This window comes from Giraffa tippelskirchi, chromosome 10 (assembly GCF_054371585.1).
Source record: "Giraffa tippelskirchi isolate mGirTip1 chromosome 10, T2T-mGirTip1v1.2.pri, whole genome shotgun sequence".
In the NCBI taxonomy this organism is placed as follows: Eukaryota; Metazoa; Chordata; class Mammalia; order Artiodactyla; family Giraffidae; genus Giraffa; species Giraffa tippelskirchi.
Genome location: NC_137284.1, coordinates 131074193 through 131097334, shown reverse-complemented (window position 1 = coordinate 131097334; position 23142 = coordinate 131074193). Strand labels below are relative to the sequence as shown.

The 23142-nt window shown below is 37.8% G+C and overlaps 1 protein-coding gene across 19 annotated transcripts in view; it reads left to right on the top strand.

Annotated features, from left to right (window-relative positions):
- Positions 1-23142, top strand: part of CADPS2 (calcium dependent secretion activator 2) — a 535874-nt gene that overhangs the window by 213453 nt on the left and 299279 nt on the right. For all 19 annotated transcript variants that reach the window (XR_014066703.1, XR_014066704.1, XM_081534079.1 and 16 more), the window contains exons 4-6: positions 8128-8208; positions 14534-14770; positions 20287-20408. Coding sequence is in view for 17 of the 19 variants with exons in the window: in XM_081534079.1 (XP_081390205.1) it covers positions 8128-8208; positions 14534-14770; positions 20287-20408 (440 nt within the window). In the remaining 2 variants the exon portion in view is untranslated. The remainder of the gene's footprint in view (positions 1-8127; positions 8209-14533; positions 14771-20286; positions 20409-23142) is intronic.

Below are 23142 nucleotides of genomic sequence, written 5' to 3'. Positions count from 1 at the left end.
CTTTCTCCTACTTTTAAGTAGTAATGACAAGGAAGCGTAGTTTGGGGAAATTCATTTTTAAGACTCTCAGGAACTGTGCTACAAGAATCTGTGGCAGAACTGCTATTTCTGAGTCAGGTTCCTTATACATAATTTAGAAACTAGATATAAGAGTGTTCTCTAAAAGCTTTCCCTCCAGCAAGAGAGTGGTACCTGATTCATACATAACATCATACAGGCAATGTATTGCTCTCCAAAGTATGGGAATAACTTCATTTCCTTATGTTCTTTTTGTTGTATGAAATTGCACAAAGAGTTTTAGTTACCTTGTAGTTGCTGGCTAATTGTCAATGATCAGAATATCAGGGAGGAAGATTTTTGTTTGTTTCTTTTTTTGAGGGAGGGTGCTTCATGGAAGATGAGTCAGTCTGGAGGGATGTTAGGGTCCAAAAACCTTTCAAATACAGGTGGTATTATTTTCTGTATTTATTGTACGTTAAAACTGGGAGTAGTTATGTGAATCCCACCATTGGAGATGGATTGGTTTAGGCCTCTTGTCAGTGTGGTAGGATGAGCTAACAAGGGTCATATGTTGCAGTGTGAGGTAGAGGTCATAAATATCTGAGAAGCTGAACAATTAGAAGACAACTATGAGAGAGAGGTAGGTAGGTAGGTCATCTTTGCAGAAGATCTGGAGATTGATCTGGGCAGCGAAGGTAAGAAGAGCATCCCAGGCAGGAGAAACACAAGCAAAATACATGATTGGGAAAATGTAATATGTTTTGTGTATAATGGGCAAACTAATTTGTATAGATCATGTAACTGTCTGAGAGGTTAAAAAGTGACATTGGTACAAAATAGGGTGGACTTGAAAACTAAGCCAAACTCTCTGGGTATCAATGTTTCATTCACATCCATTTGTCCCTGTTCACTTACTCCCATCCTTCCATCACCTGCCCTTTACTCCTCCTCCTCTTCTAAGATGTTAGCCTGATCAACGGTAGTGAGAGTCATGTGCGGAAGTAGGGGAGCCGTGATAAAGAGTAGACTGTAAACAAGGGCAATTCAGTCTTAGTCGAGGCCATTGTTGGATGCCTGTAAGTAAAGACCTTGCCATCAATGGAAGATGAAGAGCTGGGACTTGGGAGAGAGTGCAGAGCTGTGTGCTAACTTGCAAGAGTGTATTGAGAAACAACTACAGACAATAGCTAAGAACCAACTGTGTGTGTGTTGAAGCTGAAACTCCAATACTTTGGCCACCTCATGCGAAGAGTTGACTCATTGGAAAAGACCCTAATGCTGGGCAGGATTGGGGGCAGGAGGAGAAGGGAATGACAGAGGATGAGATGGTTGGATGGCATCACCAACTCAGTGGACATGGGTTTGGATGGACTCCAGAAGTTGGTGATGGACAGGGAGGCCTGGCGTGCTGCAATTCATGGGGTCGCAAAGAGTCGGACACGACTGAGCGACTGAACTGAACTGAACTGTGTGTGCTTCAGGGCTGAGAGAATGAAGGGGTGAAGAGAATGAAAGAAAACAGAGCAGGAGTAATCAGTGAGGTGGAGTCGCACACCATCTTCATGATAAATAATTTGATCCAAGTAGTGGTAGAAAATTAACAGATCTGTTGATAAAGTAAATGGACTTGCTAATACTTGAGCTTTTTATCAGGGTTTTTCAGCTGTGTTACAAAATCTATGCATATTTGGCACTGTCAAATAAATCACTGGGCTATTAGAAAATTATATGCAAAAACAAATAAAAAGGAAAATCATATAATAAATTGTTGGGTAGAGTATTCTTTTGGAATCAGTGTTAGGATTGTGCCAATTACTTCTCTATATCTCCAGATATATAGGTAATATAAATATAATAACCAGCAAAAGAATTAATCTCAGAAAAAACATTAGGTGTATATAACAGTGCAAATCCTAGTCTACTTGTATTTTTCATACTAAAAGATGAAGATGAATATTATAAGAAAATAACAGAATATAATTTGTTTGAAAAGAGATGTGCCATAATTGGACTGAGGACTCAGAAAAAACTAATTTTTTTTCCAGTGGGAGAAAGAGGGGCACGATTGACTAGGGTTAGCATGTACAAAGACATCATTATGGAAAAACACAGCTATTAATCCTTCTTTTTAGTGATTGACAATATTAATGTGAAGACAATTATCCTGACTCTCAAAAATAGATTAATCATAGAGGGCAATGATGCTAAACAGTGCTACGGAAAGTACTTTTTATAAAAGGCTTTTTTTTCCTTGAAGATATGAGCAAATTTAATGAATTCAAGTGTTTGATGTTTGCAGCTTTTAAAGCATTAGAATGATATCACATATTAATACTATAAAATGAAGCTGTTGGGTGAAACTTTGTAAGATTATTCTCATGCTGTTTAAACTTTTCTTACCTATAAAATCGTTGTCTTCCAGTGAACTATTTGGGTCTTCATGAGGACTTCTACAAAGGGAGATTTGTTGGTTTGTAGGACCTCTTCTCAAACTGCTTCAATGGAACTTGAGAGGACTGGGCCCCAGTGAGCCCAGGATTTGAGAGTTGCAAGTCAAGACTAATCCATGTTTTCTATTCCTCAAAGTTCATTTTTCAATATTTCCATTGTAGCAATCCTTTCTGATATTATCAACCAGGAAAGACATATCTTCCATCACTGAATTCCCACAGTCCTTGATCAGTAGTTTCTTATGGCAGTTCTATTCTGTTTTAAATACTCTTTTTTTTTTTTTAACTGTTTTCTATATGAAGTGTGAACTCATAGAAAGCCACTACTTCTGTAGCTACTGAAGAGCCTTCAGTAGTACTTGCTGTATAGTAGGTGTAGAAGAAACAACAGTTGGTAAAGTAATCCGTGGATCATTCAGTCAGCATTTTTCAGAGCTTATGTCATTTCCAGAGCCAGTGTCCTTTCACAAAGAATTTAACACATCTCTGAAAGGGTAAGATTGGTAATGTGTAGGTATGAGGTGACCATTTTCTATTGCTTATGTTTGAAAAGTCATGCAGCCTCTTCTAGAATAAATGAATAGAGACTTCTATGAAGAAGATTCTCCTAGAGCCATGGCTGTTTATGTCTTTTGAGTTAACTACCCCTTTGAGTAAGTTATGAAATTCAGACAATTCCTCAAGGAAAAAAAATGCATACCTCTCCAAATTTTGTTCCCAACTTGAATGGTTCAGACTCCTGATAGTCCAGGTTAGGAACATCTTAGCCAAGAGAATTCTGAATGTAGAAATAGTAATTCCCATGTAATGAATAGAAAGAAAATAAAAGTACTAAATATTTGTCAAGACAGTGAAATATTTTGAATATTGAAGTGGTAAAATGTTCTGTATAATAGACACTGGAGGCGTTGCACAGAGTCAAGATATGTATGGGAATCTGTTATGGTCGGGGTTAAATGACCCTTGGTAAAGACCTGAAGAATATTCTGTACCAGGAAAAGACATCTGTGAGGTATAAGTAGTCAATTGTCATATAAACAATTGAAAGCTGTGTTAAAGTAAAAGAAAATGAAATTAAAAGATGTCTTTGTGAAGTGAAGACTTGTCTTTGGCCCCAGCCACCAACTCCGCACTTCACAAATTATCCTCATTGTCTTGATTTGAGAGCCCAAATCAGACTCTAGAGATGGATGTGTCACCAGCATTTAAAAGTATGATGTTCCACATTTATTAAAGCATCTGTTTGGGCTTTTTTTCTGCTTTTTTGTTTGAAGAGAAAGAGGAGAGGAGATAGTGTGTAAAACCAAGTTTTCAGAAAAGAAAAATAATTTTTCTCATCATAATGATGTATACAACTGTATTGGCCAACTGAAACGGACTTGAAGTGGCTAAGGGTGTACTCCATCATATACAGGGAGAGTCCTGGCCAAGGGCTAAGAATACCTAGATTTGGTCTGCTTTCCACTATGTGATTCTAGGTTTCACTACATGACTCTAGTTGGATTGATTGTGGGTTGTGAAGGAAAGAGAGGTCACAAATGACATGTCGACTTTGAGCTTGAACACATGGTAATTAGGCATGCCAATTATATGACATGGCATTATTCATGAAAGGAGTGATTGGGGTGGGAAGCTGGAAAGCAAGATTGTGTTTGGGGTATGTTAAATGCAATGTGTCTTGTCTTCATGCAAGTTGATATGGTAGGTGGTTGTTCGGTTGCTCAGTCATGTCCCACTCTTTATGATCCCATGGACTGCAGCACACCAGGCCTCCCTGTCCTTCACTATCTCCCGGAGTTTCCTCAATTTCATGTATATTGAGTCAATGATGCCATCCAACCATCTCATCTCTCTCGCCGCCTTCTCCTCCTGCCCTCTATCTTTCCCAGCATCAGTGTCTTTTCCAGTGAGCTAGCTGGTTGGATCTCCTTGCAGTCCAAGGGACTCTCTAGAGTCTTCTCCAACACCACAGTTCAAGAGCATCAGTTCTTCGGAACTCAGCCTTCTTTATGGTCCAATTCTCATGTCTGTACACGACTACTGGAAAAACCATAGCTTTTACTATATGGACCTTTGTCGGCAAAGTGACGTCTCTGCTTTTTAATACACTGTCTAGCTTTTTTTAATATACTGTCTAGCTTTTTTTAATACACTGTCTAGCTTTTTTCCCAAGGAGCAAGCGTCTTTTAATTTTATGGCTGCAGTCACCATCTTCAGTGATTTTGGAGTCCAAGAAAATAAAGTCTGGTAGGCAGTTGAAAATAAAAGACTGGGACTCTGGTGAGAGGTTGAAGTTACAGATACATACTTGAGGGTTATCAGTGAATAGATGGCTATTTATGGCTATAAGCTTTGACGAAAGGACCACAGAAGTGAACATGTAGATTAAAGAGATCTACAGTGTTAATAAATGTTAATTTCTCATGGGAGCACATCTCCAATGTAATAATGGAAATTAAAAGGAAATTTGTTGCCTTATTAAATTTAGTTTTGAAAATTCTGAAAATGAGGTACATTGTTGAAGTTAAACAGTCCAGGATTGGGTGAGGGGAGGTGGATGTGTTTATAAAAGGGCAAAATATGGTGATAAAGCTGATCAGTGTCTTGGCGGTGATGGTGACTATACAAACCTAGACACATGATAAATTGCACAGAAGTCAATACACACAGATACGTGTGCATGAAACTAAGGAAACTGGAATAAGCTGGATGACAGTGTCAGTATTCTGGTTGTATATGATGGTCTGGTTTTATAAGATGCTACCATGGGGAAAACTGGGCAGTACAGTGGATATCTCTCAATTATTTCTTATAACTGCATGTGAAACTGCAGTTATCTCAACTAAGAAATCAACCTTTAAAAAAGCATTCATAAAAATTATATAAGCTTTCATGTTATGAAAAACAAAGGTAATACTCAAAAGAAGACAAACCATATGGGACATGGAATGGTAAACTAAAATTCTTATTTAAAAAAGTCAATCAGCTGATTTATTAATACCTCCTTGAATTCTAACGTGTTGTCTTTATTGTATTAGCTTTTCCTTTATGTTTTTTTTTTAAACATGTTTTGGAAATATGTTTTTCTAGTTTCACAAAGTAACACTGTAGTCATCAAAGTTAATATCCTTTCTGTCTCTGAGAGACTGCTCTTAACAGACAGGTTAGTATAGCAGTGCTCTGCTTTTCTTTGTCTGTGTTTATTTCAGACACATGCAGTTAAGGCATTAATATTTTTTTGATTGTATTTATTTGGCTGCATCGGGTCTTAGTTGCAGCACGTGTGACCTTCATTGCGTTACATAGGGTCTTTCACTGGGGTGCAGGGACCCTCTCAGTAGTTGCGGCATGCAGGATCTTAGTTTCCCAACCAGGGATTGAACCAGTGTCCCTGCATTGCAGGGTGTACTCTTAACCACTGGACCACCAAGGAAGTCCCAAGTCATTAATATTTCTTAAAAATAATGGAAAACTCTCAGAAAGCACTGATAAACCCCAGAAGTGACTCAAACAACTCCATTTAAAATTAGGTAAGAGCTGTTAATATAAAGATAGAAATAAAGATGTTAAATAATATTTTGTGGTGAAATTTGAAGAATTTCTAAGATTTTAAAATGTTAAATGCTATTTCTTGGTAGAACTCTTTACTTTTTACATGCGAGTAACCATTTTGTTTCTTTGTGGAAAAATGTTTATCAGCGTTTAAGCAAAGATGAGATGATATCTCATATTATGTTTACTGTATTTGACCTACTGTAGTTAAACAAAATTTTGTTTTTAATTTTAATTTTGTTCTTAAACAAAATTTTTGTTTTTAGGACCATGATTTTGGTTACCTGGAATAGACATTTATCACATTTTATTTTCCTTAATAATTATATTAGTTTTTAATGTAAATCATTTTGACTTTAGACACAGTGAGGAGAAACTTGTTTAATTATGAATCTTAATTAAAATAAAAAGTATATTCATTTTTGAGATGACATAGAAACTCCTTTGTAGCAAGGATTTAGTTTAGGAAAATCCTATTATTAATCTCGTTTTTAAATGAACTTAGTTTTTTAAAATCAACTTAGAAACATTTTTCAGAAATTTAACCCCAGATCTGTCTGTTAAATAAACAAATTAGATAGATGAATGGACAGACAGAAATCTTTGTGTCCCTCTCGCCTGTTGTTTTTGATGGAGACAGACACAGTGACCATTATGAAGTTCTGCTTAAAATCTCTTGGTGAACTTCCAGTGCTTTAAGAACCAATTCCAAACTCCTTCATTTGGCTTAAAGCAGCCCTACCTCTCTCTCCAACCCCACCTCTCATTACCCTTCCCTCTTCCTCCCTGCCCCAGTCCATTCCCCACACCAGTGTCTGAGCTCATCTCCAGATGTTTGGTGCCCTCTTACTAGAGCATCTTTCCTTCTTCTTGACTTTTCATATAGTGCCTTCAGACAGGACCATCCTACTGACCTACTCATTTTTTTTCAGAATTTTTCTTTTTAAGGCCTTTTTTTTTTTAATGTAGCATGGTTTATATGTAGTTCTTCAGCAAATGGACAAGTTAGTCTGTATTATTTCGGGTGTCTAATGTTGTACTCAGTACTAATCCAATTTTTAGGTGGACTTTTACTAAAGTATAGTTGTATTGTGAGGTCTAGGCTTCTTGATGTTGGAAGTGAGAGAGGGGAAGGAATTAAAATGGAGCGAAACATCAGTCTGATCTATGTCTGTCATCTACCCAGTGCCTCCCACACTGTGCATGGCTCACAGGAAGAGGTTTCATAATGAACCAATAAAGAGATAGATGGAATCATGAGGAAAAGTTAAAGGAAGTTATAGAAAAATCATGAGGAAAAGTTGAAGTTATAGAAAAAAAGTTAAGGATTATTTCAGTGGAGAAGTTTAAGTAATTTTCCATGTAGATGGAAATATCTTTAAAAATGAGGCTAACATGCTAAGCTTTCAATCAAATTTAGAACAAGAGAGTGGAATTCTAATGTGGTGCCAGCCTGTAAAAGGATTTCTTGGCAGTATAAGCCTGTTGGTACTAGAATGAGGAGCATATGAAGATTTAAATGGTAGAAAGTGATAGCAGTCAATCAAATAGTACTTTGATAGTTTAGCACTAACAGAAATTTATTATACAAACAAAGGAGATATTTTTTGAAAGAGCAAGGAAAATAGTGAAACATTAGTATCTCTGTCTCCAGAAGTGCGTTCTGGGAATTTGAAAGAACAAGAGATTTATCTGTTTGGAACTACTTAACGACTGACATTAATGGAGGCGGAAGAATGAACTGAATCTTTTCTTAATGGTGGCGGAAGAATGAACTGAACTGAATAAACTTAATGACAACTTCATGCATCCTCAAGGAAACAAGGACTTCTTGGCTGAGATTTGTTGGGGATATATTTGGCAAAGGATTATTACATTTAGAGTTTTTGGTAAACTGAACTATTAACCTTAGAGATTTACTACCTTTTTTTGTGAGCAAATCACAGTGAAAAGTGTCCAAGAAATTTAATTATACTGTCAATCTAATTAAACAATTTTCTGTGTTCCCAATAGGTAACGGAGAAGACTTATTAAGTTTTTTCGGAGTCATTTTAGTGTTGCTTTAATCTGTAGGTCACTGCCATTAAGTAATCATGTATGTGTGATTTTCTGTTTTATTTTTAAGTTGGATAATGCAGATGAACAAGCAGCCCAGATCAGAAGGGAACTTGATGGCCGTTTGCAGTTGGCTGAGAAAATGGCAAAGGTAAATTGTTAACTTTGATATACTGTACCACATTTCTTTCTGTACTTAGATTTCTGTAAGCTGAAAGTTTTGTACAGATAAAGCCAGTGTAATTTTATCATTTTCTTGTTTCCATGCATACCTCTTAAGCTCAGATACCTGAATGCATATTATCTAAATGGAGCATACTATCTATTTTACATATCCATCTTTATATGATGTTTAAATTCAATGATAACTTTTGTAGATTATTCTTAAAGCAATGCCCAAATTTCTCAAACTGCCAGACTTAAAAGTTTAATATTGCACTAAGCATAATATAATCATAGAGAAGACTGTCCTCCCTGAAAAATCATGTAATATATCCCAAAGTATCTGGCACAGTCCTTGGCCCACAGTGGTGTCAACTAATATTTGAATGGCTGAAAAATATAATTTGAGGTTTGTAGTACAGAATCTCAGAGGATATATCAAATACAATATTTTATTTACTTTTATTTATACAGTCACTGTGTTTCTGTGAACAGAAATAGATTTTAAACAAAAGCTGTGCTTGTTTTTAATACTGAGGATTCTTTGTCTAAATCATTCACTAATAAATTGATGTATTAATTTACTTCAGTGGTTAAAGTAAAATTTTAGTCCCTTAAAAGAGACTTGAGGTTATAATGCTGTGGGTCTGAGAATGAGGTTTTGTTTTTCCTTTTCTCTTCTGCTAAATGAAATCTTTGAATATATGATAGACTCTTACTCTCCTTTCTCCCCTCTTCCCTCTGATTCTGTCTGTCTCTCTCTGAAGAGTCCTCTCTATTGGGGATTTTTTTTTCATTTTAAAAATTAAGGCACAGCGTGTGTATAGTAAAGTACATAGTTCTTTAGTTGACAGCTTGATAAATGTGTGTACACCCTATGTAACCACCTCCCAAATCAAGACAGGGAACTTTACCAGCAGTTAAGGAGATCTGTCCCACACTGCATTTGACAATTGAAGTTTTGTGTTTTTCAAAGAAAAATACATTTATTAATATGTAAGTTTTAAAACTGCTAATGTTGTATTTACTTTTTAATTGAATAGACATTTAGATAGAGAAATCATTGAAAAATTGGAGATAAATAGAAAAACATAGAAAAGAGAAGTTGGGTAACAGAGATGGCAATATGTTTTGACAGCCAAGCCAAGAGATGGCATGAGAAGGATTCTCCAGATGAAGACATGGGATGATGATATGAATTAGGGGCTAAAGAGTTAAATTCATACAAAAGGCAGAGGTTGAAAGGACAACACACCTTGTTACTACCCTCTGCATATCTGGAGAGTCACTGCATGATTCCAGAGATTCAAATGTGGAATTTATTGGCTAGAAATCAAGTAGCTTGAGGGTTTGGGATGCTTTAGGAAGAAAAATTGTTGTTTAGTCACAAAGTCATGTCCAACTCTTTTTGCGACCCCGTGGACTGTAGCCCACCAGGTTCCTCTGTCCATGAGATTCTCCAGGCAAGAATACTGGAGTGGATTGCCATTTCCTTCTCCAGGGGCTCTTGCAGACCCAGAGATTGAACTTGAATCTCCTTCATTTCAGACAGATTCTTGACCACTGAGCCATCGGGAAAACCTCGGGAGAAAAATGCTTTCCCCCAAATCCTAACCTGTGTTGAAAGCTGTCTAGAAGGGCATTGCTTTTCTTGAAGAACTGAGGCTAAGAGAGAATCCGGTGATGTGCCTGACACTGTGGGCAGGACTCTGGACCTGTGATCTGCATTTCTGAGTTGTCTCCTTGTATTTAGATTGTACCTAAGCTGTTCACACTGTCCCAAGTTCTTCTCCAAGGGTCTGGCTGGATATGTGATAATTTAGATGAATTTCCAGAGGGGTCCAGAGTAGGATGGAGAGCCTGGAGTGTCTTCTCAAGTTCAAGTCTGTGGAGAAGAATGTGTTTGTACAACCTCTGGGCTGAGTCAGAGGAGCGAGGTCAGTGATGCACACCAGCAGCTTCTCTTTGAGGGGACCCTGCTGATTCCATCAGAAATGTTGATAAAGTAGAAAAAGCATGAAGAAGGAAGGAGTTGAAGCCAATGGGATTGGAATGAAAAAAACCTCAAAATATAATGTCTTTTGGTAAATAGATGTTTGGTTGCTTTCTACTTCGTTTCACCAAATTGAAGCCACCTTCCTAAAATATAACGCTAGTTGTAATTTACTGACCTTGTTGTCTTAGATCTCTACCATACTCCTTTGAACTCACACGGGCAGGTGATATAATGAATTTATTTTATAGACAAGGAAATTGAGGTTTAGCCAAGATTACTTAATAAAAGACCTCAGACATTGGTCTTTGGACTCCAGAGCTTGGGTTTGTTTTTCTAGGCCCTGATGCCTCTTCAATCTCATAAATCCAGAAACGTGGTTTATTCATACTTTAGAGTTGGCAATCAACTATTAGGAACACCTATCACACTTGGTACCTATTATTACAGGAAATCCACATGGAACAATGAGAACTAGTGTTTTAAAGGTCTGAGTGGAGGTTTGAATCTGTTCTTCCTGTACAGTCCTGGGCACACTGTAGCAAGGATATCAAGTCAGTCAATCATAAAGGAAATCAACCCTGAATATTCATTGGAAGCACTGATGCTGAAGCTGAAGTTCCAATTCTTTGGCCACCTTATACAAAGAGCCAACTCCCTGGAAAAGACCCTGATGTCGGGAAAGTTGAGGGCAGGAGGAGAAGGGGGTGACAGAACATGAGATGGTTGGATGGCATCACTGGACATAGTCCAATGGACATGAGTTTGAGCAAACTCCAGGAGATAATGAAGGACAGGGAAGCCTGGTGTGCTGCAGTCCATGGGGTCACAAAGAGTTAGCAATAGAACAGCAGCAACTATTACACTTCACAACACAATACAATAACATTGAATTCACAGGGCAGAAATCTGTCTCAAGGGATGTAAATATTTTTTTCTTGTTTCTTTTTTCTTATCATTTTTTATTGGAATATAATTGCTTTACAATGTTGTATTTGTACCGTACAACAACATGAATCAGCCATATATATACATTGACTTCGGCTAAAATTATGCCTTTTAGCCAAGGCATAATTAGGAAGTAGTGATAGAAAAAATGTGGTGGACTGGCAGAAAATCCATGTTTGCTGTCTCCTGGATATATAACATGAGCAACTTATCTAACCTTTTAGAGCCTGAATTTCTCTGTTCATAAATTCAGTGAATAAATATTGAACACCTTATTAAAATAATCAGGTGCTGTTTTAGGCATTTGGGATACGTCCAGACAGATGTAGTTGTCTTAGGATAACATCAGACAAAAGTATCCCTGCCATGTCCTCAGAGAGCTTACATTTTATTTGGGAGAGACTTGGAATAAGCAGCAAACATGCTGTGTAACAAAATTATGGAAGGTGATCATTTGCAATTTAGAAAGTAAAGCAGAGAAGATAGAGTCAGGAATGTGGGAGTGAAGGAAGGTGTTGACAATTTCCAGTCAAGTGATCAGGGTAGGCCAGTTCTTGGCAGCACTATCTTTGTAGTACATCAGGCGTAAAAACTTGAAATCATATCTGACCCTTTTTTTGCTCATGCCGCGTTTGTCAGGAAATCCATTTGTGCCTCTCTTCAGAGTATTTCCACAGTCTGGCAGTTGTCACCGTCTTCATCCTATCACTCTGATCCATGCTTCATCTACTGGAGAGGGAAGAGCCCTTAAAGAGTGACTAAATTTGAATAATGGAAATTTTATGGAGCAGATTTTTTTTATGTACATAATGTGTTAGGGCTGGTAATGAGCTAAGCTGTACAGAAGACCAAATTAGAACACTAAAATGGTTTATAGGAACAACTCACAGTTAAGCTACAGAATAGTGCTATTTCTGATGATGTTCTAATTTAAAAGATCAAATTTAATGTGTACATTTGGTTTTGTTTCCAAGAAAGAGGCAACATAAGCAGGCTAAATAAAGTTTTAAGAAATACTATCAACAAACCTCAAAGCTTTAAAACAGAGTTGTTGTTTTTATTCCCCCAGAGAGAGAAAGAAAATTTAGTATAGTCTGTTTCCTGTAAAGTTTGAAAATGCTGATACAGTCGGGGTGATTTCTGCCAGTTTTCTTGAAGTATTTTTAATGAAAGCTAAATAAGAATAGATTTTTTTCATGTGCTGATATTACATTTTCCATGAAATAACACCTTGAAAATTTAGGGAAAATAACCAGTACACTGAAACTGTCAAACACATGTTGTAACTGCCTTTTGCTTTCCTAAAATATTTCTAGAAGGCAAAACTCTGATGGTCATACAAAAATAAAATGAATAAACAATTATTGTACTCAGTGGATAATTAATGAGCAAACTAGTTAGATATTAGAACCTAGTCTGAAGAGCATTTGAAAAGTAGGTGTTTTTAGGCAAAGTTAAGATCCAAGTAAAACCCAATAAAAGTGATTAATTTCTAACCAGGATTTAAACTATAATCATTGGATTGTCTTACTCACCAGACACACATTTCTTATATCATCAGCAGGCAAAATTCTACAAAGTAAAATGTAGCTTCAGCCATCTGGTGTCGGGACCGGCCGACGAGTCAACGTAGGCACAAACGCGGGATTCCTCGGCTGAGAAATAAGTAGATAGAGACGCAGCGGGGTTGAGAGGATCACTGCAGTCAGTGATGACTGTTTATTTTTACGCACAGATTTTATACCCTTCTACCAGGAAATTCTTATACAATACATTCTTTGCACCAAAGATCACATAAGGAACATAAAGCAATCAATCAAGATCTTAAGACTTTGTTTCTCAGGACTTAGGTCGTAAAAGCCATTTGTCCTGCGTCAGATGCGCTCCAGGGGCTGCAAGATGTTTCCTTAAGGTTAATGAATAATAAGGGGTGGCGGGACAGAGAGCTATGTCTGGAATTAGACCCTTGAGTCAACAAGGCAGCTCCCAAAGCAGATCCTGTTTGTTCTCAGGCTGCCCCCCACAATCTGGGATTTTATATCAATAGTAAACAGTAAGTTGGGGGCTTCCTTGGTGGCTCAGGTGATAAAGAATCCACCTGCAATGCGGGAGACCTGGGTTCCGTCCCTGGGTTCCGTCCCTGGGTTGGGAAGATCCCCTGGAGAAGGGAACAGCTACCCACTCCAGTATTCTGGTCTGGAGAATTCCATGGACAGAGGAGCCTGGCAGGCTACAAACAGTAAATTAAACTAGGGACATTTACCCTGCATGAGCCTTGGATGGTCTTTGCTCACATATGGTATTGAAAGGACCTATTCTCTCACCTTTTTGCCTAATATCCAAGTTTTGGCTGTTTTTTATGATAGCTTTTAAAATTAATTCGCAAATGTAAAAATGCTTTTATGCTTTATTTTTTTTCCTCTTTTGCCTGTATTGAAGAACTATCCAAATACTATCCCCCACCCTCATCCCCAAAAGAAACCAAGTTATTATGTAACTGATTAGGCGTGTGTTTTTTTCTAAGGATGCAAACTTACTACGTGGGAATGTTGCTTCAAACTATAGAGGAATATTAAAAGGCCACTTAAGCTTCCTTGGGAAAATTAATAATGAATGTAGATATTTAATAACTATGATAATAATTTGCAGTTTTAATATTGATTATATGTAAATTATTTTAAAAGAAATATGTCAAGGTTAGGTTGGGAGGAAAGGAAAACAGGTGGTTTGAGGCTCTGGGACTGACTCATGAGGTGGTGCCAGATGTTCCTTTCCAGCCCATGAACAAACTGGGGCGAGAGAGTCAGATGAGGTACAGGTTGATGAACACGCTCTGGACGTGTTCCATTCACCCTGGAGATGAGGATGTCTTAGGTTGCGGTTTAAATGATGCCAAAGAAAGCAGTAGTAAAGGCATTGATTTTCTGGAGCATTAGGCAGTCATCTGAATGACAGCTGCTTTAGGCCATCATTCCCCAGCCCATTTTGTACAGCTGTCATCCCATCCCTGGTGGCTCAGACGGTAAAGAATCCACCTGCAATGCGAGATTTGTGGGTTCGTGCCCTGGAATGGGAAGATCCCCTGAAGGGGAGGGCATGACAACCCACTCCAGTATTCTTGCCTGGAGAATCCCCATGGACAGAGGAGCCTGGCGGGCTACAGTTCATGGAGTCACAAAGAGTCAGACATGACTGAGCAACTATGCACACAGCACAAGGCTTTTAAAGCCTGGAGACTAAAGGATCGGGTAAATACATTATATTTAGTGTCACAGTTTCTAAGACAGTCAAGTATATGTACATAATATAGTGTTTTATGATGAAATTGAGAGCTGACTGGTGTAACATTGTTATTTTAATAATTATTTTCAAGGAAAGACGATTCCCCAAGTTTATAGCAAAAGAAATGGAGAGCGTGTATATAGAAGAGTTGCGGTCTTCCGTGAATTTACTAATGGCCAATTTGGAGAGTCTTCCGGTTTCAAAAGGCGGTCCAGAATTTAAATTGCAAAAATTAAAACGTTCCCAGAACTCTGCCTTTTTGGACATAGGGGATGAGAATGAGATTCAGCTGTCAAAGTCCGACGTGGTGCTGTCATTCACCTTGGAGGTAAGTGCCTTTATCCCATGTTCACTTCTGACAGCGTAAATGAGGCTGCAGGATAATTTCTGCTGACCTTTGTGATAACATTTCAAATTTAAAGCACAATAATATATTTTAAAGAGGTTGAATTATTCTTCATTGGCTAGACAATCAGATTGTGAATGCAAATTAATGCAAATTGTCCTTTAAACTTAACAGTTGTGTTAGAGTTAAATAATAAAACAATACAAGCTTTGAGGCAAGTCACTTGGTGCCAGCGAGGCCAGTGTAAGTTTATTGGTAGAAAAAGTACTGAAACACACTTGAGTAGAAATAGGATTTAAAACATATAATTGAATTCTCTATAATTTGAAAACTCCTTTCAAGCTTTTGGTTATTCTTGTTGTTAATCTACTTTGACTATGAGAATCAGATCACGTAAACCAGCTGTAATGTGTAATATTACAAAGACATTTACTCCCTGGAAGAAAAGTTATGACCAACCTAGACAGCATATTAAAAAGCAGAGACATTACTTTGCCAACAAAGGTCCGTCTAGTCAAGGCTATGGTTTTTCCAGTAGTCATGTATGGATGTGAGAGTTGGACTATAAAGAAAGCTGAGCACTGAAGAACTGATGCTTTTGAACTTTGGTGTTGGAGAAGACTCTTAAGAGTCCCTTGGACTGCAAGGAGATCCAACCAGTCCATCCTAAAGGAGATCAGTCCTGAACATTCATTGGAAGGACTGATGTTGAAGCTGAAACTCCAATACTTTGGCCACCTGATGCCAGGAGCTGAATCATTTGAAAAGACCCTAATGCTGGGAAAGATTGAAGGTGGGAGGAGAAGGGGATGACAGAGGATGAGATGGTTGGATGGCATCACTGACTCAATGGACATGAGTTTGAATAAACTCCAGGAGTTGATGATGGACAGGGAGGCCTGGCATGCTGCAGCCCATAGGGTCACAAAGAGTCAGACATGACTGAGCAACTGAACTGAATGTATACTATTGAGTACTGTAGATGATGAGAAGTAAAGACTTCTTCCTTTCTGGGACTTACAGTTTCCTTATAGGTACAGTAAAATTCTTTTTTTAAAAAGCGAGTATAAATGTTATACGTTTAAAATTGTGTTCCCCAAGACTTCACAATTTCATCCCTTGCATACAAAGCACTGGAAACCAAAGATAACTGATCACTGACTGCTGCTGCCGCTCCCTGTGGATATTTTTCATGATGCATTTCCTCACTGCTCATCTCTGTATATAGCTTTTTACACAACATCCACACATACGCTGGAAATATCTGGCTTAAATTTATAGCCTCTCAAAAATTAAAGCTTGAAGCTCTCTTCTTGCATTGTTCTATTCTCTCTGTGCTCGGGCCCACTATTGCTATTTGAGTCTGCTAATTAACAAAGCAAAGCATGTAGTCTTAGGAGGTACAGGTTTAGATTTATTTGTTTATAGTTCTTACACTTGGCTCGTTACCTTTATGGCAGAAAAAGCAAATGTCTGCTTCTGTTCCTTCCTCCACTTATTCAACTTGAAATTCAAGTTTGAGGAGAAGACAAGTGCATCTCTCTTTTCACCTCCAGCCTAACCTTTCCTTTGTAAGTTAATAGGTTAAATTTAGCGTTAGAGTAGAAATGGGAGATTTTCTTCTGACTCCAAACTCAGTTCCGGGATTAGCTAATAACTTTGCCAAGTAGCTTTGCTCCTGGGTTTCTTCTCAATCTCTTTAACCTCATAATCTAAGAATGTTTAATTTGAACCTAAGTAGTATCTCAGGTATAAAATTTCCCATTCATTCCTGAGTCAGGTTTCCTATGAACTTAAATGAAAAGTGCCAACTCCTTTTTTCTTAAGCTTTTGTACAAAACAAAATCAGGTATTTAATGGCAGTCTAACTTTTCCTACCAAGAGTTTGGCATTTAAATTTGTTAATGATAAAAATAATTTGAAGAGCAAATTATTTTTGTAATGTTTAAGCGTACCATTATTTCTGTAAGCACGCACAACAGAAAACGGTTCATAACACGTTCCCTTTTCTCTATTGTTTAAAAATCTTACACCATTGTAAATAATTAGCTTTTATGAATTCTGTCTCCCTTTTGAAAACAAAATTATACTCATGAGTTCATTTTTCTATGAATTGTTAGTCTGTGCTTTATTGCCAGTGTGTTCAACAGGGCTGTTCAGTTAACAATAAAAGGTGTTAGGAAGATAATATGAGTTAAAACTTCATTTAGCCATGGTCTAAGAAGCTTCCATATTTTTATAATTATTTTGAGATGCTCTGTTACTATGTCTATGTAAGACAGATATTTTCCTGTCATAGCGTAGTACAGATATGTTCCATAGTGCCTACAGTATTTTACATAGTTGTGTCTCAGAACAAATTGAAGTCACTTTCAAGAGCAGACTACACCATGCTTGTCTGTGGAACTCTGGAGGGAATGGACTAGGTACCTCCTCCAGCCCCAGGGGCTCTGACCTTTGCCTAGATAAACTGAATAATTATCCCTCACCCATTATCCAGGCTTCCCTCATCAGACACCAGATTTCAGCCTGAGAAAACTCCAAAAGGCAAGCAGTTAATCCATTTTAAGGGCTTCACATTTCATCCATCAGGTTGAATCTATGCAGCGGAGAAGGAATTTTTTCCTCCTAGAAACAGAAGTCCCAGTCTAAAGTATAAGTGCAGATTTGAAACACGACTCAAATTTTATCATCTCTGTAAAATTTCTACCCACTCATCCCGTCTCCCACCACAGCACCTAACATAAAATTCAGTTATTATAGTATTTGTTATCTGGTTTTCTTTACTAGAATGTAAACTTTAGGAAGTTAAGGTCTTTTTTTCTTCCGTTTTTGTTTACTGAGGTATTCTAAGAGCCTGGAAGAATACCTGGTCACTGTTTTTTGAGTTAGGGACTTTAATGGTATCAAAAATCGACCATTGGCCTCGCAAGATTACTTTAAGGTCTCCTCATTCATGAAACTTTCCGAGAGAATTATAAAGCAAAAGACAAGCTAACGCACAAAACACTAAGCTACACAATGGTATGTCAAAATTAAATAGTCAAGTGAAGTTAGGAAAGTACTCATCCAGGAAGTTATGAGTCTGTATGTTGTAAGGGAAATGGTGTCAGTGGCATGAATATAGTTGATTTTCACACTGTTTTTGTTGGTAATAGTGCGGCAGACCCCGTGACCTCCTCTGTATCTGGAGGTACGTTTATGGTCCCCTGTTCACCAGACTGCTCAGCTTCCTCTTACTACAACCTGAACATGCCTAAGTTGCCACGTAACTCTGTGGATGGACAATGTCTTATTCAGAAACATGCTATTTCATATTTTGTACATGCTTCCCTTCTTTATGCTTCTAGAATAACTTTGTTTTATCCTTATTACATCGTTCATCTAGAGAAATGGGAAGAGAAGACAGAACACAGATCAGTTTTATTTTCTGCAGTTTCATTATCAAGTTTTGCTGGGAATTGATTGAAACAGTTACCTAAAATTATAGGAGGTGATGGTCCATGGAATTCTTAGCTGCTTTTATCCTTCATAATTGAAGCTAGCTGTGCTTTTCAAATTCCTTTTGGAAGTCAGATCTGCAGAATATTGTTGTTTTATTTGTTTATATGTGTCAGCTTCCCCAGTGTCTCAGCAGGTAAAGAATCTGCCTGCAGGGCAGGAGACACAGGAGATGCAGGTTCTATCCCTGGGTAGGGAATATTCCCTGGAGGAGGGCATGGGAACCCATTCTCCATTCTTGCCTCGAGAATCCCATGGGCAGAGGAGCCTGGCAGACTACATGAGGTCACAAAGAGTTGGACCCAATGGAGAGACTAAGCAAGCACGCATGCATGGATTCACAATAGAAGTTACATCTTTTGAAAGTGGCAGTCCTGCAGGATAGAACATTCCCAACACAGACGGGAGCGTTGTTTTGAGGGGCAGAAGACTGTTTTACAAGTTGTCTGTTTTAGGTTGTCCTGTTTATAGAGGTAATGGAAATAATGGATAGCAGATGCTTCCTTTGTTCTCTCTTGCACTGTGGCTATTAAACACACAACGGAAAGAGATGCAGGACAGATATAATGTGAACTCGTGCCATCAAGATTTCTAGATTTATCTAGTGTACTCAATCAATTCTGTTTCATGTTTAGTACTTCACCTCAACTTCCTTGAGTGTTAGAGCTAATGTGAACGCTGTTACTATTATCTATTAATTCTCATAGTCTGTTTTCTTTGTGTTTATTTTTATTCATGTGTTGGTATGCATTTCAGTGTGACAAAATGATACAACCCCTGGCTGAGGGAAGAAAATGCTTCTGAATTTGACTTGTATTTTTGGTGATCAGTTTCCCATATGTTTTTTGTGGAAAAACAAAACAGTAGGCATTTGTATTTACAAAAAAGTCTTGTACCAGAACTAAAAGGAATAAAAGTTTTGTTAAGATGATTTGTTTCTTTGAGACTTTTTGCCTCAAGGTTCATATCATAACTCTACAAAAGGTATAATGATTTAGTGATGTATTAAAAAATCAATAAATGATACATACGTTCTTAGTGGATATTTTGGTAGCTACATGGCATGAATGCTATTAATCTTATTTGTACATATACAACAGGAGATCAATAAAATATACATATGTATTATATATATATATATGAATGCCATTGAATATATTTTATGGATGTTGAGAATTTAGGAAAATTCATGATGCAAATTTTTTTTAAAAGGCTATAGTAAATAATATTCAGCACTATTCATATTTTATGTGTATATCTAGTGAGAATGTTAGGTTACAATATTTTAAGATTGGCAGCCTTTTATACAAAGATAAAAAGCACACTTGAAAAGTATGTTTCCCTTCTTCCCAGGAGTTACGAATATATAAGCTAGTATCAGTCTTTCTACTCTTTTCCAGTAGACTTTATCAAATTAATGGACTGGGAAAATATTTTTCCTTGTCTGGTTAATAGTAAGATATTCTTGGCAAGTTATATTTTTTATATCGTCATAAGATATACATTGGCCATAAAGAAAATTCTTTTGTAAATGCTGATAATCATATAAATAAGTGAGTATAGACATTTTCTGATGCCATGTGTTGATTATCTGTGAATTGGTATCATGGTGACAATGTCTACCAATCACCTTATATGGAATTCAGCCTGTATTCTTGTAACACATTCATTGAATTTTCATCATTCTGCTTTACCTCATGCAGACCTGCCAAAATTGTTTTGTAGAATCTGAGTGTATATCTCACTTCATTGTGGCTCATATCTAGAGACTTTAACCTAATTGCTGGCAGGAGATGAATCTTCAGATACCAGACTTTTTCAAATTGTTATGTACTATACCTTCCGTGAATAAAGATGGGTTATAAAGAAGATAAAATACCATCGAGATTGTCAGATAATTACATAAATTGGTCTCCCTAATTGTAGTTCATGCTGCTGTCTCTGTTGCTAAATGTTGTCAATTTGACAAATCTGTGAAACATTTTTCTTGTCTTTAGATTGTCATAATGGAAGTGCAAGGTTTGAGGTCAGTCGCTCCCAATCGAGTTGTTTACTGTACAATGGAAGTGGAAGGAGGAGAGAAACTGCAGACAGACCAGGCGGAAGCCTCAAGGCCACAGTAAGCCCGCTGGGAAAAAATATTTTCCTTCCCTCCCAAAGAAACGTGCCTTATCGATTTTCAGAATTGTATGGTTTTACACTCTGAAACTGTTACTTGGCTACATTTGTCTCAACTGTGTTACAATCAGTGTGTGCCTTTCTGAATAATGAGGCTGTAATTAGAGCTATAGCAGAATCCCCTGTGTAGTGCAAACAGAAAATCCAGCATGCATATGTGAAACTAATTATTAGGCAATTAAATGTTTGTCAGTCATTCGTAAGGAAAGCATGTGTTACCATGTGTTATTTAAAAGGTAGTGCTCGATTCTATTTCAGTTACTAGTGATATAATCTATAGCTTTTCCATTTCAGTGGCGGTGCTGAGGTAGATGTTGTGGCTGATGTCTTGGGATGCTCCAGTGAGTAGGCTTGAGTTAGAGAACCAGTTCATGACTACCGAGCAGTCACTGGAGATGCTAACTCTGTTCATTGCTGGCAGTTGGGAATGAGAGATGCTGGGAATGAGTATAATTAAGTTTGGAAGATGTTCTGTTTAACTGATTTCAAACTTGCAAACCATCACAACCTCTGGTAGAAATAACCTTACGTTGGCCAGAAGAATTCAAATGAAGATCCCCTGGCCTTAATCTGCACACTGCCTTTCAATAACATTTTTTGTTCTATTTAAATTTCATTCAGAATTTCTTTACAGGACTTGGCATTTTTGCCTTATTACGGTGTCCATATGTGAAGTCTTCATTCAGGAAACCTCAACCTCTGAGCTTCTGGCTAATCGCTGGCTAGGCACTAGATAGACAGAGATGAACAGGAAACTTTGATTTTTCTTAGACGGAGTCAAAGAGGTATGCAGAGGATCACGTGTAACAGGGCAGATGTGCACAGAGTGTTACAGGGTTGAGAAGAAGCAAGCTGAAACTTCTCATCTTGCCTTACAAAACCCTACAGGTCTACCCCTGACCAGTCTCTCTTTAACTCTGGGACCTCACCTTAACCCTCTGTTCCTTTGGTCAGTCACTGTTCCTCCTCCCTGGACCTCATCAAGCTCCTCACACCTCTCAACCTTCTCTCATCATGGCACTTGCTTTTTCCTCTGCCTCCAGTGACTTTGCCTCTTATATTTTTAAAGCTGGATCCTTAGTATTGAGAAATAATCACTTGCTGAGCACAATTTATTCCTTTAAATAACCTATAGCTAAGCTGATATTTTCTGACTCATCACTTTATAATTTTTAAATTAATGGTTTTTCATCTGTGTATTTTGTATTGTTTCCCTTCCTCTGTCCTTTTTGGAAAAAAAAGAAAAAACTTATTTAGCTGCACCAGGCCTTAGTTGAGGCACATAAGGATCTTCAATCTTCATTGCAGCATGCAGGATATATATATATATATATATATATATTTATTTTAGTTGCAGCATGCAAACTATTAGTTGTTGCATGTGGAATGTAGTTCCCCAAGCAGGGATAGAATCCGAGCCCCCTGCACTGGGAGTGTGGAGCCTTAGCCACTGGACCACCAGGAAAGTCCCTCCTCTCTCCTTTTGAACAGAGCTCTTGTCCTATCAATCTTATATCCTAGTACCTAGTAGACACTCAGTCAGAATTTGCTAATTTGCGTGCCTGAGCTTCCTTTTATGCTTCATCATAGTAAATATTAAAAGATGTTGTATTTATTCGTGCAGCCAAATAGAATTGACTTATAATGTGACAATGATGTGAAAATAAGGAGGATAAACAGCTTTTTAAGAGGTTAAAACCTCTCAAGAGGAGGCTATGTGAGATGGAAAGGGAGATTGGAACCATTTCTAGGAGGGCATACGGAGTCAAGAGAGAGGTTTGGTATTTGTTTTAAAATATTAGCTGTTTTACTATATTCACAGTGTTATGCAACCACTATCAATTTTAAAGCATACTCATCACCTTGAAAAGAAACTCTCTTTTTAAAATGCTTTATTTATTTTTTTATTACTTGGCGTAGCATGTGGCCTGTTGGATCTTAGTTCCCTTTCAGTTCAGTCGTTCAGTTCTGTCCAACTCTTTGCAACCCCATGGACTGCAGCATGCCAGGCTTCCCTGTCCATCAGCAACTCCAGGAGCACACTCAAGCTCATGTCCATCGAGTCGGTGATGCCATCCAAGAATCTCATCCTCTGTCGTCCCCTTCTCCTCCCGCCTTCAATCTTTCCCAGCATCAGGGTCTTTTCCAATGAGTCAGTTCTTTGCATCAGGTGTCCAAAGGATTGCAGTTTCAGCTTCAGAATCAGTCCTTTCAATGAATACTCAGGACTGATCTCCTTTAGGATGGACTTCTTGGATCTCCTTGCAGTCCAAGGGACTCTCGAGAGTCTTCTCCAACACCACAGCTCAAAAGCACCAATTCTTCCTACTCAGCTTTCTGTGTGATCCAACTCTCACATCCATTTTTTTGATCTCCAAAATCATTGCAGATGGTGATTGCAGCCATGAAATTAAAAGACGCTTACTCCTTGGCAGGAGAGTTATGACCAGCCTAGACAGCATATTAAAAAGCAGAGACATTACTTTGCCAACAGAAGTCCTTCCAGTCAAGGCTATGGTTTTTCCAGTAGTCATGTAAGGATGTGAGAATTGAATTATAAAGGAGAAGGGGATGACAGAGGATGAGATGCCTGGATGGCATCACCGACTCAATGGACATGAGTTTTAGTAAACTCCAGGGGTTGCTGATGGACAGGGAGGCCTGTCGTGCTGCAG